Source organism: Gymnogyps californianus, chromosome 4, assembly GCF_018139145.2.
Source record: "Gymnogyps californianus isolate 813 chromosome 4, ASM1813914v2, whole genome shotgun sequence".
Taxonomy (NCBI): domain Eukaryota; kingdom Metazoa; phylum Chordata; class Aves; order Accipitriformes; family Cathartidae; genus Gymnogyps; species Gymnogyps californianus.
This window is the reverse complement of record NC_059474.1, coordinates 133581-146665: the sequence shown is the minus strand read 5'-3', so window position 1 is coordinate 146665 and position 13085 is coordinate 133581. Positions and strand designations below refer to the sequence as shown.

General features: G+C 60.8%; 2 protein-coding genes across 2 annotated transcripts in view; one reads left to right on the top strand and one right to left on the bottom strand.

Annotated features, from left to right (window-relative positions):
- M1AP (meiosis 1 associated protein) overlaps positions 1-225 on the top strand; it is a 29978-nt gene extending 29753 nt beyond the window's left edge. Inside the window, exon 9 of the mRNA XM_050895462.1 lies at positions 85-225. Coding sequence (XP_050751419.1) covers positions 85-225 — 141 coding nt within the window. The remainder of the gene's footprint in view (positions 1-84) is intronic.
- Positions 226-4668: 4443 nt separating this feature from the next.
- DOK1 (docking protein 1) lies at positions 4669-11751 on the bottom strand. Its single transcript, XM_050896135.1, has 5 exons — positions 11689-11751; positions 10954-11250; positions 7999-8110; positions 7671-7843; positions 4669-5854 (listed from the first exon to the last, which is right to left on the bottom strand). The coding sequence occupies exons 1-5, from the start codon at positions 11749-11751 to the stop codon at positions 4742-4744; spliced, it is 1758 nt and encodes a 585-aa protein (XP_050752092.1). The 3' UTR covers positions 4669-4741.
- Positions 11752-13085: the final 1334 nt, after the last annotated feature.

The following is a 13085-nucleotide window of genomic DNA, read 5'->3' as shown; positions in this document are numbered from 1 at the left end:
GCAGACACAATCGGAGAGCGTGCTGTTAGACAAACCAGCACCTCCTTCCACAAGGTGCTTTCATATTTTGTCCCTCTATTGCAGCATCAGAGCAGAGCCAAAGCCACGGTGGCACCCCTTCTGATGGCTCCTTCTCCTGTCCAAGCGTTCAGACCAGCAGCAGCGAGGAGAGATTCCTGTGAGCGCTCCCTCCTCCCCAAAGAGTATGACGAGTTCCTGCAGTGAACCCCAGGGCATTGCTTAAGCCTTACACACTGGGCCGGAAGCGGTCAGGCAAGACACTAAGCTTGGCCTCGGTCAGTCAGGCACTTCCCATCGTTTGTTCCTCCTTGTTGTTTTATGGTTTTGTTAGTCACCAAGTCAGTCTGCAGGAAGCCTGCTCCTCTGGGGCCCTCTGTCCAGAGATTCAGCTATCCCCCGCAACACCCCATATTTCCCATTCTTGTCAGCACATATCACCAGCATGCCTCAAATTTTGGTTTCTGAGACTAGGCTAGTACAGGCCACAAACCACAGATTGCTGTCAGCAGGTGCAGAAAAGCTGCAAGCAGGGCGGTGAGGAAGTCAGACAGATAGATAAAGTAGGCAGTAGCGTCAAGCTGCCCTCATCCTGCAGGAGCAGATTCAGCAGGGTGTGTGAATAGGCATAAAACAGGGCTTTTGAATTTAAAGCCCAGAATGCTGCCCTCCCGAGAGCAGCACTACCCATGATGATGATGCTGGTTTGCTTGCTTCCATAACTGTTCTCACTGTCCATCTCCCCAGCTCATGAAGGGGTTTGTAGCAAGGGCCAAGCCAGCCATAATGCCCCAGCTGGCTCCTACACAGTGACAGCTCACCGCAGCTGGAGCTGCAGCACAGCACCGTTCTCCCAGCCAACTGCTGCTTGGACGCTCTCCTCCTTATGGCCTGTCTGTGCCTATGGGGCTGTTCTGCAAGCCAACATGGCAAGTACTTTTTGGCAGGGTTCAGAAGATGGGGGGAGTTGGCCTGGAGCTTTCCAGAGAGCTTCTGCCCAGTGCTTGCACAGATGCTAGCCTGTTTTTCAGTGCAGACATAGGACAGCTGCCCCTGCAGGGCAGGAGCTGAGGGCAGCTCGACTGAGCCAAGGTGGGGTGGTCTCACTGCGCTTTCTGGATGCTGAGCACCAGCAGGGTTTTCTGTTCTACTTACTTCGTTCTGACAAGCTATTTCAGAATAAAGTTATCCACCATAATGTTCACTTACTGCCTGTAGTTTATAATGTGTACGGTATGCAGCAATCCCAGCGCTGACCTGTACTGCCTGAGAAACAGCTGCAGTTGACCAAGGGCATGATGCAAACACCATGCTCCCGGGGGGACTGCTACAGCAGGAGAGCAGAGCCAGCGGAGCCATCTCTTTTCCCTGGGATCCCAGCTCAGCAACAGGCCCTGCTAGCCACCCAGGGCATGGACCTGCTCTGCCCATGCCCTGGCAGCACTCCATGCCTTGGCAGGAGCCTGCATCTCAGGCAGCTGCTCGGGGTAAGATGTCAAGGGCAGGTACCTTGAGGACAGGGCAGACACCCCTGCAGGCACAGCGATATGGGTTTGTTAGGGTGTGCAAGCTGGTGGCTAACCCCTGCCTGTCTCTAACGAGCTCACAGCATGAGGAGCTGGGGAAGGAGCAGTAGCAAAGGGCAGTAATGCACATACAAATGGCCTAGCCTGGGACATGCAAACCAGACAACAATATGAAAACGACAAAAATCAGGCAGATTGGGGACGGACACACACACACACGACAGGGGATTAGCTTGACTGAACTGATGACGCAGGTGGAAATTACTTTGGCAACCATATCATAAGTACCAAACTGGGGTACAAAGTCAACAAACCACCTTGTCAATGGGAAGGGGTAAACAAACAGGGGCTTGTGATTTATTGCTGATAGAAGGAAGCTGCTAAAGGGGAAACTTGGGAAGAGGGAAAAGGGACTATAAGGGGAAGCAAATCACAAAATTGGGGCTGTTTGGGGGGTCCCTGTTGAAAAGCCCTCCACCTGATCACCACAGTGTGAAGCAGAGCAATAACTGTGCTGTTGCTCTGACCAACTCTTGACAGCCAGAGGGAACTTGGGTGCCTTCCCTAATGCCAGCATGAGAACGGATATCCTGGCAGAACAGTTGTCTCATGTCTGCACCACGCTAGGCCCTAAAGGGGAGGAGGCAGCAGTTATAAAAGGGCATATGTTTCAGAATGGGAAACAGTAAAAGGTAGCCCCAAGGGGAAGAGGTTGGTCGGGCTTTGAGCAGCTCCCAAGTAATTTTCTCCTGGTAAAAACTGCCAGCTGGCCTACAGAGACCAAGACTTGTGCTTCTGTTGTGTCCCAGCTGTGGCTGCTAGACCGGTATGCTGACATTTCTCAGCTAATCTGGGGCATGGGCTTTTAGCAGAGGACAGGGAGACATACAGGCTGTCCTCACATGAGGAAGTCTGATATCCAAAGGCCTTCCCGTGCACCATGCAGTCTGGCCCATAGCACCTGGACTGGGCTAGAAGCGAACAAAGCTGCTCGTCCAGGACCATTTCTGCACTGTAAGAAAACGGGCAGAGCGAGCAGCAGAGACTAAGAGCCTTCCCCGCTGCACACACTTCTCTGTCATGCGGCAGGGTGCATAAATAAAGCAGGCCATGCATAGGAGCATTCCTCCTGTCTTGCGCACTTACGTCTTAGTCCTGAGTCGGCTGTTAGGAGAGATGTCATTGCTGAAGCAATAAAAATAAAACATCCTTTCCTCCCAAAGAAGAGGGGTGCAGGGCTGTACAGGGACCACTGGTCTGGCACAGATGCTGGAGCATTTTCCTTCCTCACCATCACCCTCTTTAGTGAAAGCTGGGTCAGCCACTTTGCCGGTCTGCCACGCTCAGCTCCACGGGACAGAGTGGACACGGTGCACTGAGATACAGTGACTGCAGTGATGGAGATGCACAAATACCCATGGCCATATGGAAGGGGGCCCCAGGGCTCCGCTCCTGGCAGGCTGCTCTTCATCGTTTAAGTCTTGGGGCCTCACACTGGAGTCACGAGCAAGTATTATGGGCAGGTGGCCTGGGCCCCCCACTAAGCAATGCCCAGAGCTCTTCTCTGGAGCAGGCGGGCAGAACTGCTCTTGGGATGCATACATGGACCCGCCATGGACAGGAACACAAGCATGGGACCACCCAGCAGCCAACCACGAGCAGCAGATGCCTGCTGCTCGTGCCTCTCGTCCCAGGCAGGAACCGCCTCAGCCTCCCTCACATTCCCAAAGCCCCTTAGGCTTTTTCCCTTCTCCTGCAGCAAAACCCCACTGGGGAAGAGGACCCAGCACAGGAGAACAGCCACAAATTGGTCCTGGCTGCAGCTGTGCTGTATTGTTAGAGGACTGAGGCTTCCCCCCTGCAACTTGGGCATCGGACAAATGCCCAGTTGGAGCTCACCACCTCGTCACCATCTCACCAGTCTGGGGACCTGAACCTGATCCTCCAGACCTCCCCAACAGTTTGTGGCTCCCTGGGTCTGAGCTGGGGCTGCAGAGATCATGCTTAGTCCTCTGCACAGCTACATCATAGTGCTGCTTGTCAGCTGTCTGTTTTGCTGCTGTCTCTATCAACAGGCTGGTAAACCTGCGGAAGTCATGAGCAGCCCCATCCAGACGCAGGGACAGCCAATGCCAGGGTGCCTGGTCTAGCCCCACACAGAAGGGACATAAAATCTCTCAAAACCATTACCAGCACCAAAAGGACAACTTGTTTTTCCCCTGCATAGGTTTCTGCCCAAGGCTGGCCACACAGCAATCACAGCCAAACCCCTGGCCTCAGACCACACAGCAGAAATCATGGTTTTTGCCATTAAAGTCAATGGGATCCAGACTGGGCCATCCCAGCCAGGCCTTTCAAGAGCAGCTGGGAGTAGGGGGAAATCAGCAGAGGGATCAGGCTGGGGAAGGAGAGATCTTGTGACTAATCAACAGTCACTGAGCTGCAGCAGAGCCAGAGCCTGGCCCTGCCCAGCCTTACGCTCAGAGGCCATCACAACATTTTGTGCCCTGATCAGGACATAAAGGTATCTGTAAGCCTGACTCTCATATCCCTTAATCCCCTGGCATCACAGCATCCTAGCCACAGCTGAACCTGGCACACGCTTTTCTTCACGGTTTCCTCTTAGCTCAGTACCTCTGGCACAGACACAAACATGCCACCATGTGAACGCTGCTCAGCTGGGCCACCCTGCTCCGCAGCACTGTGCCAGCATCTCCCCATCCATATGCCTGACAGCCCAGACATGCCACAGGCAAAGGTTTTATTCCAAGACAGATTTTAATATTAAAATAATTTTGTATAAAAATACTTTTGGAGACTGATGGCACGCAGTCTTCCATGCACCGCAACAGGCATCCCAGCCCTGCAGCCTGGTCAGAGAGGGAGCCAGAGCAGAGCCAGAGCAGCAGGCGCAGGGTGACACAGCCAGCCCTCCTGCGGATCAGGAGGCGGCAGCAGAGCCAGCTCGAGCTGGAGAAGCATGCTGGCACCTTCACCAGCCACAGCTCTTGCTGTGGAAAGGGCCTCCAGGGAAACACAGCCCCTCAGCGCTGGTGAGCGAGTGGGGCTCTGCCTGAGCCAGAACAGTCCCCAGCCCCAAGCCACCCCCCGGCCCCATGGAGGACAGCAGCCGGCACTGCTCACGAACGGGCCTGGGCCCCCCAGTCCCTCCCGGGCAGGTATAAAGCAGCAGCACGCTATATCTCTCTTAAGTCCTCATAGACAGGTGACAAGCTGCACTCATCCACAGACTGCTCCTTCTTCTGCACGCGCTGGGGCTTCACCACCTGGCTGTACAGTACCTCCACGTTGTTGTTGTTGCTGCTGTTGAGGCTGGGTTTGATGACCACCTTCTCAGGAGCAGCGTTCCCCCGCCGTCTGCCAGGGTCCCCGCTCCTCTCGGCACCTTTAGGGATAAAGGCTGCTGCGGGCTTGGGGGCAGGCACCGGCTTGGGGCCCTTGGCCTTGGCCTGGAAGGCAGGTACCGAGTAGTCATCCGTGCTGGGGTTGTAGGGATACTCATAGCCGCCCCTGCCGTCATGGCCCTGGGTGCGCCAGGCCTCACTCGTGGGCCGTGCTTCGTCGTAGATGCAGGTGGAGGGGGGCAGTGAGCGGGGAGCGCAACCCTCGGGCTCGTCATAGATGTGCTCCCTCCGCCCGGGCGCCGTGGGGGCCTGGCAGCGTCCCTCAGCCCGGACCTGCTCGTACGTGCCCGAGTACAGCGGCGCCGGCAGCCGGAGCTTCGTCTCCTCTGAGGCACCGCTGGGTGCCTTGGCCCCACTCGCGGGCTTGCTGTCTATGGGGTCTGAGTACAGCGGGTCCAGCCAGGGCCGGAAGCCCTTCACTGAGTCCAGGGGCTCCGAGTACACACTGGACGGGTCCTCGGCCGGCAGCACGGCGTGGGGCACCTTTGGCAGAGGGGAGCGCGGGGGTGTGCTCGGGACCGTGGGCTTGGCCTGCGGCACAGGGAGCTCTGGCAGAGTCCGGGTCTTCAGCAGAGACGTGGCGTCTCTCTCCTCTGCTGCTGCACTGGGCCTGGGCGCCAGCCCCGCTTTGGGTGCCAGGGTGTCATCCCCCTCTGCGGGCATCTCCAGATTCAGGGAGTCAGCCAGGGCCTGGCGGATCAGCACCACGCTGGGGCTGTCCAAATCCAGCGAGTCACAGCTTTGCCGGTTCTCCTCCACCTGCGCTTTCTGCTCCCGGATGGAGGCTTCCACCAGGCGGAAGATCTCATTGCCCTGCTTGGTCTCAAAGGTGAAGTTCCCTGGGCCAGAGTCGCAGCGCCTGCCAGCTTCGAAGGAGAACATCACCTGCAGGGGAAGTGGAAGGGTCACATCCTGCCCAGCACCTGCCGACCCAGCGCATTGTGCAGGCTGTGCTTCCCGCTGAAGGGCGCGTGGCTGCGGCGCTGATCCTGCACATCCTGCAAGAGACTTCGCTGAACATCCTGCTCCTTCCACTCCCCGCAGCGAGGGCGACAGCTCAGCGAGCACCACCCTAGGGGCATGCTGTGCTCAGCGGCTGCACAGTGCCTGGGCAGGGGGAGGCTGCGCTGCCCAGCAGCCCAGAACAAGCTGTGAAATTGGAGCGGGATGCACACTTGAGGGGACATCACTGCGAGATGCCCCAGGGCCAGAGCTGCAGGTCCTGCTGGAGACCTGCTGCCTTACCTGAGCAATTCCATCAGAATCAACAACTGGCACCAGATATTCTAGGAAATAATACGCAGTTAGCACTGAGAACGGAGTAGGGTGAGAAGATGAGTGACAGTTCAGCAGGGGAAACTATTATGGGCATCTTGGGTAAGTCAGCATTAGTCAGGCAGAAGGGAAGCGATCCAGAGGCGAGAGATACAAGACGGAGGAACACGGCTTTCCACAGGAGAAAGGCCAGAAGCAGCAACTTGGCTACCAATAGTAAGCAAAGCATCTGCCTCACCAGCATTACTCTGTTAATGGTATAAAGTATTTTAAAGAGAAGTCTTGCACAAAGGCTGTGTTCCTCAGGCCTGAACCCACTCACGCGCAGGTGCCCACCAGCAGATACCCACACCCTTCCTGAACCTCAGTCCCTGAATCCAGATGAGATTTTCTGCCTCACTGGCGCTCTCTCACATGCAGCAGCAGTCTCTGGGGTTGCTGCAAAAGCCTCTGGGGCCAGACTTCCTTTTGTGGGTCAATGCTGCCAAATACAAGCACAGCCAATCTACCACTGCTCGGGGACCTGTGGGTGCAGCCGCCTGCTCCTCACACCATGTGGCTCTCGTCCTGCCCCTGGCACAGACCCTGCAGATGAGCCAGATGCCTCCCCAAGAGCAGCTCAGTTTCCATTTCTGTTTTGGTAAAATGCCACAGATAAGCGCCATCAGCGGACTGCCACCGACACCGTCACTTCTATAAAGAGCCCTGGGGAGACCACTTCCTCCCCATCCAGCACGGCAGGTACCTCTCGTGCTCAGGGTAGTAGCAAAACAGATCGGGGACCCACTGCTGGAGGACACTGGAGAGGGGACAGACCTACACAGGTCAGCCAGGCTAAGAGCAGTATGCCCCGTAAGGTGAACAAGTCTATAGTAATCGGTGTCTCAAGCAGCCCCTTGTGCCCTGGCCACCATCCTTCAGGAGGGATGGACTGAATCCAGGGCAGAGCCAGGACCGCAAGGAGCCAAGGTCCCCAGAGGCTGGCGAGAGCTTGTGCGCAGCACGGAAGGACATGCCTGCCCACGGCACTGGCTGGGGAGCGCTGGGATGGAGAACAGGGGCAAACCAGCCGCGGGGATGTCCGGCAGAGGGGCCGGCAGGGGCTGCAATGGCCCCAGTGGGAGTGGGGCAAGGACCACACAGAGAGGGGCTCTGCACAGCCATGCCCTCAGTGGGGACGGGTGTTCTGCCAGCCCACGCTCCTGTGTGGTGACACAGGCGGGAGCAGAGGACAGACAGGATCACAGATGCCCCTGGGGACCCTGCTGTGGTCGCCGAGGGCTGTAGCGATTCTGGCATTTGGCAGGGCCTGCTGCACGGCTGCCACAGGCTGGTCAGGCACATCAGTCCCTTACCCTTCGGCAAGGGAAAGCCTGTGGGGGAACAGGCCTCAGCGCATGGCACGCAGGGCCCCCCCGCCGCCCACCTTGTCCCGGCCGTATCTCCGGAGCAGCCGGTAGGGCCAGACATAGAGGATCTCATTTGTCCGTGGGTCCTTCAGGACGAGGCTGTCACGCTCAGCCTTGAGCACGTAGGCACCGCGCAGCTCGCATCGCTCCGCGGCCTCAGTCCGTTGCACCGTCACCCAGAAGGCGTTCACTGTGGGGACAGGGATGCTCAGGGGAGGGCGGAGGAAGGCATCTGCCCAGCTCCAGGCGAGGCCTCGCCCTGCCTGCTGCAGCCCGGGTGATGGGGCAGCAGCAGGACAGGCCCCGCAGAAGGCGGCCCGAAGTCAGGGCAGCAGCAGGTCCCACCTTCGTCTCTCGAGTAGTAGATGGAGTTCACGGCCATCTCCAGGGCTGGTGCCTCCCCGCTGCCCTCTCTGCCACGCCGGGCCGCCACGCCAGCATCACTGGGGCCATTTCCCTGACAAGGGAGAGCAGATCAGCCCCAGCCCCCTCTTCCCACGTCAGCCCCTGGGTCCCCTTGCAGCCACCACCCCCCCAGCCCCGCTGCCCTCCCCGAGGGGCCTACCCCAGCCCCACACAGCTTGGCCATCCTACGGCCATACCAAGCCCTTCCCTGCCCAGAGCCGGCGACAGACCCCCCACCCCGAGCCAACATGAACTCGGATGAACAGGGCCAGGCAGCGCAGGAGGGGCTTCCCTGGAGCTCCTGGCACGACCCCGGGCCCCAGCTGGGCTGTGCATTGGACAGGGTGCAGAAGAAAGCCATTGCTCCCGGCAGCCCTACCCTCCAGACCCTGCCCCTCACTGCAGCACAAGCCAGCACTGAGACACGGCCTCCTGCAGGGCAGCACCTGGGGGTCCCACGTGCCCACTCCACTGCTGCTCGTCTGACTGCTATGGCGTGCCTACGCAGGTGCCACGGTGCCGAGGCAGAGAACAGCTCTGCTTCCTCAACGATGTGCTGCAGCGCAGGACATCGGCGCCCAAAGCATTGCGTGGGCCCAGACACACTCTCCCAGCGGCACGAGCAAGGGCGGGAGCTGATGAGACGACCGAGTAACGCAAGGGTCTGTGTCCTGTTTCTGCACAGGCAGGAAGGTGGTGCCAGCATCAGCGCACAGCCCGCAGAAGGGAAGCAAGCAGTTCTATTTTAGCGCATGCAGAACTGAAAGTGCAACGCACGCAGTTTGTGAGCGACCGTGTCCCAGCAGCAGGGTCCCCTAAGGGCCTGTGTGGGGGATGCACCCTCGGTGCTACCACCAAATAGCAAAGATCCTCCTCCAGGGAAGCCCCATGCAAATCGAAGGCTCACAGATGCCCTGCAAGAGCTGCTTCAGCAGACTTGCACCACTGCATGAGGGTCTGTATTTGGATGGGAGCTGGAAGCTGTTTCTCAGGGTCACGTGGGATGGGGTTGCAGCAGAGCGTCTTGCAGAAGGCAAGCTGTCACAGTTTCAGTTTAAAACCCATGAAGCCACAGGAGCTTCTTAACAAGAGGTAAGACCCAAAAAGGGCCATCAGGCCCTCTTGTTTGGCTCCTAAATAGAATGCAGACTGCTAAAACCTAGTGTCCTTACAGCCGATAGCAGCAGCTCCTGCTCAGCTAAAGCATAATGCAGCAGGGTTCCAGCCTAGGACCGGGAAGTTAAGGGCCAGACAATCTGCCAGAGTCCTTAAGGGCTCCATTTGACTGCACTTTCCCTCATCTTCAAAAGAAAAAAAAATTCTGTTCTGAACTCCAAACGATCTCTGGCCCCAGTTCCCAAGCTACTGGACCCTGCTTACCCTCTGGGCAGCAACAAACGACATGACACAAAATCATGATCTCCATGCGGATGACCAGAAATCACAACTGAGGATCTTCAGCTTTTTGCAGAGAGGCCATGTACAGCTCCTGTGCCTCTTCCTCCAGGCCAGGCCTTTCTAGAACACATGCCACCTTTGCAGCCTTTTGCTCACCGCTTCCTAAACCATCAGCTTGCTTCTGGACCTCAAGCACGCAACTGACAGCTACCATGTCAAGGAAGCTATGAGTACACCCCTGCTCCGAGCAGATGTTCCCCTGCCTTGCCACTACGCTGCACTGCTCCAAAGGCGCGTGCTGTGTCCCTAGCTCAGCCCCGCAAGCCATTTCCAGGACAAAGGCTGCAATACTGTCTGCACCAAACAGACACGGGCATGGACATGGAGTAATTTCCAGTACCGCGCCAGTGCTTCTTGGCCTGGTCAGCAGGGCACTTGCTGCACAGACACATTTGGCTTGACAGCGGACTGCAGGGAGACGCAAGCAGGGACAAAAAAAGGCTTAAGGTAGATCACACTTGGGAAACACCCGGGTCCTTGTGGCAAGATCCTGGGATCACCAGCTGTGCAGCCAGCCATGCTGCAAGGCAGCCCTGCCCAGCACTCAAAGCCTGGAATTGGCTAGAGCACAACCCAGGGCTGTGCAAACATCTCCTAGGAGACGTGTGGGGCCGGGCAGGTGTGGGCTGCTCCCGCAGAGTGGTGTGGACGACCGTACTTGTAGGTCACCTGCTGTTCAAACTGCCTTCGCAGGGAGGCATTGCGCTGGCTGACCACCAGCTCCAGGGAAGGCTGCAGAGCTGCTACAGGGGCGCAGGCAGAGGACGTGGGAGCCGGAGGGCTGTGCCGCAGGCCCAGCACTGATGGGGTGCTCCCAGCCGTAGGCAGGAGCGAGCCCCAAGGCTGCGGAAGGGGGTGCAGTGGCCCCGCAGCTGCTGGCGCTGCCGCCCAGGAGCCAGGTGGGTCCTGGAGCCAGGCACTGCAACGCTCTTGGGGCTCTGCTTCCGCCGCTGCTGTGGCAGGAAAGGCAGCGGTGGTTGGGCCAAGAGGAAACGCTCCTCAGCCATCACCCGGCCCCCGCCAGGTCTCTGGAGGGGGCGAGGACAGGCTTCACGCTGACGGAGAAGAGCCCGACTTGAAATTTGGAGCTGCAACCAAGAATTACTGACAGCGTGCCAAGGAGTCCTGTAACCCACCTGGCTGCTGGCACAGCAGGAGCTATCATCGAGAGGGGACCAGAGTCCCAGGGCCAGGCGCTCTGACTGCCTGGGACCACTCACACGCGCTTCAGGGTCTCCCTCCCTGTGCCGCCAGGCCCTCCTGCTGGGTAGGAAGGGGTTGCACCCCGACTCCCACCGCACATGGTCTGACGCCTGTTTCCCCCCCACCACAGCCCCGTGCAGGCTTGCCTGCAGCCGCCCTCCTCCCCGGGGGGCAGCCGTGCCCAGGCCCCGGCAAGGCGCCCGGGATGCCCCTCTGCTCGCCCCCGGGGCTCACCGGGAAGGCGATCTCGCACAGCTTCGCCACCCACTCCTCGCTCTGCTCCTTGTCAGCCGCGAAGAGGTAGCTCCTGTCGCTGGTCTCCAGGCGGAAGACGGCCGTGCCGGCCCGGGGGCCGCTCTCGGCCACGGGGGCCACGCTGGTGCAGTCAGCCAGCCGCACCACCGTCTTGTCCAGGCGCTTGGTGCCCAGCCGCTCGGGCGGCGCCGCCGGCTCCTTGCAGTCGAAGAACTCCAGGCGGGCGACGCCGTGCTGGCTGGCCGGGTACAGCACGAACCAGCTCCGCTTCCACCTCTGCAAGGCAGCGCGGTCACACCGGGCCCGGGCCGGGCACCAGCGGGGCGCCCGGGCCGGCAGCTCACCGGGGGTGCCCCCGCCCGGGCGCCCCCGTCCCGCCCCGCCGCCGCTGAGCGGCGGAGACCGGCCCCGACCGCGCCCAGACGGCCCCGCGGGGCCGAGCCCCGGCGGGGAAGGGCGGGCGCGGGGCCCCTCGGCCGCCGCCGGCCCACGAAGCCCCGGCCCCACTTCCCAAATCGCCGGGCGGCGCCCGCGGCCCGGCAGCGCGCCCAGCCGGGGCGGCAGCGGGGACGGCGTGCCCGGCCCGGGCGGCGGTACGGAGAGCGCCCGGCCCGCGGGCGGGGGGAGGAGGAGAGCCCGGCCCGGCCCGGCCCGGCGCGCGGTCCCGTCCCCCGCCCGCCCCGCGGAGAGGCGCGTGCCGCGGCGGCCGCCCACCTTGGTGCCGAACTTGTGGCTGTGCTGCACGAGGAGCGACCCCTCCTTGGCCGGCGGGTCCATCCCGCGCCGCCGCGCTCCGCGCGCTTCCGCCCGCCGCCGCCCGCGCTGCCGGGGGGCGTGGCCGGGGCGTGGCCGCGCTGGGGACGCACGTGTCGGCGGGGGGGGGGGGAGTGAGGGAGGGAGACTCCGTGCGTGCGCGTGTCCGCGTCCGTGCGCGCGCACAGGCGCACACGCATGTGGCTGTGGGTGCGCGTCCCTGTGTACCTAGCGCGCACTGACCGCGTGCGCTGGGACCCGCCCACCGGTACCGCATGCGCACAGGTAGCGCTCCCCGATGCGGTGCCCCACGGTCCCGGGTGCCCGGGATGCGGCTTCCCCTCCAGGGTCTCCGGAACGACCTCCGGGTCTCCGCATGGTTCCTGGTGGCTCCGGCCCATGTCCCCGGCAGCTGCATCCCCGCAGCTCCCGGCGCAGCGCTCGGCGCCATGCTGGCCCTGCCCGAAGCCCCCTCCGCCCAGCCGTGCGCGACGTCGTGTAGGGCTGGGGTGCGCGGAGGCACGGCCCGTGCTTGGGACGAGGCAGGGAGCGGGATCATCCCCACCCCAGAGCCGTCTGTGTGGGGCTGCGTCGCGCTGGTCTGGGAGCTGTGGGAGGACAGCCAGCAGCCGACCATGCCCTGGCAGAGGTGGAAAAGCTGCAGCCTCTTGGGGAAGGAGCCGGCCCCTGCCGTGGCTGGCTCTGCTCTGCCGTGCTGTTTGCATCCCACGGGAGAGGTCTCGGGTTCCAGACCTGTTGGAGGACATGTCCCACACTGTCCTGAGGCCAGGGAGGAGACGGAGCCTTGGCCTTATCCCTGCCACCCCCTCCCCAGGTGTGGGGGCCTTCCCACCCTGCAGCTTTCACATCTCTGACGGCAACTGCTGAGCGAGGTCAAGCTCGGAGCGGGTGCTGTGAGCCACAGCCTGTGACCAGAGCCGACAAGACGCTCTGGGACATGGGTGTCCAGGGCCATCACCCCCAGGATGGCATGGTCCTTGCCCCACGTACTGGCGCAGTTATGCAAGGGCTGCAGGGAACAAACGGCTGCAGCGGGAGGTCTTTGTAGACGTATAAAATGATGATCTGACCGGCAAAACACACCCTGAGGACTGGCCTGTGAATTAGGGGCTGTAGCTTGTCAAGAAAGAGCAAACACAGAAGAGGAAGATGTTGCTGGGCGTACCCTCAACAGGGACTGGCTCTGACCTCCAGAAGGCAGGTTACCTGGGAAATGAGAGGGTTAAAGCCAGCCTGCCGCAGCCTCAGGACTGTCCTGGTCCCCTCCCTGAAGGAGCCTCCTGTCCATCCCCCACAGCCAGGCATTCTCTGGGGCTGCCTGCACCAGGGCCCGGCTG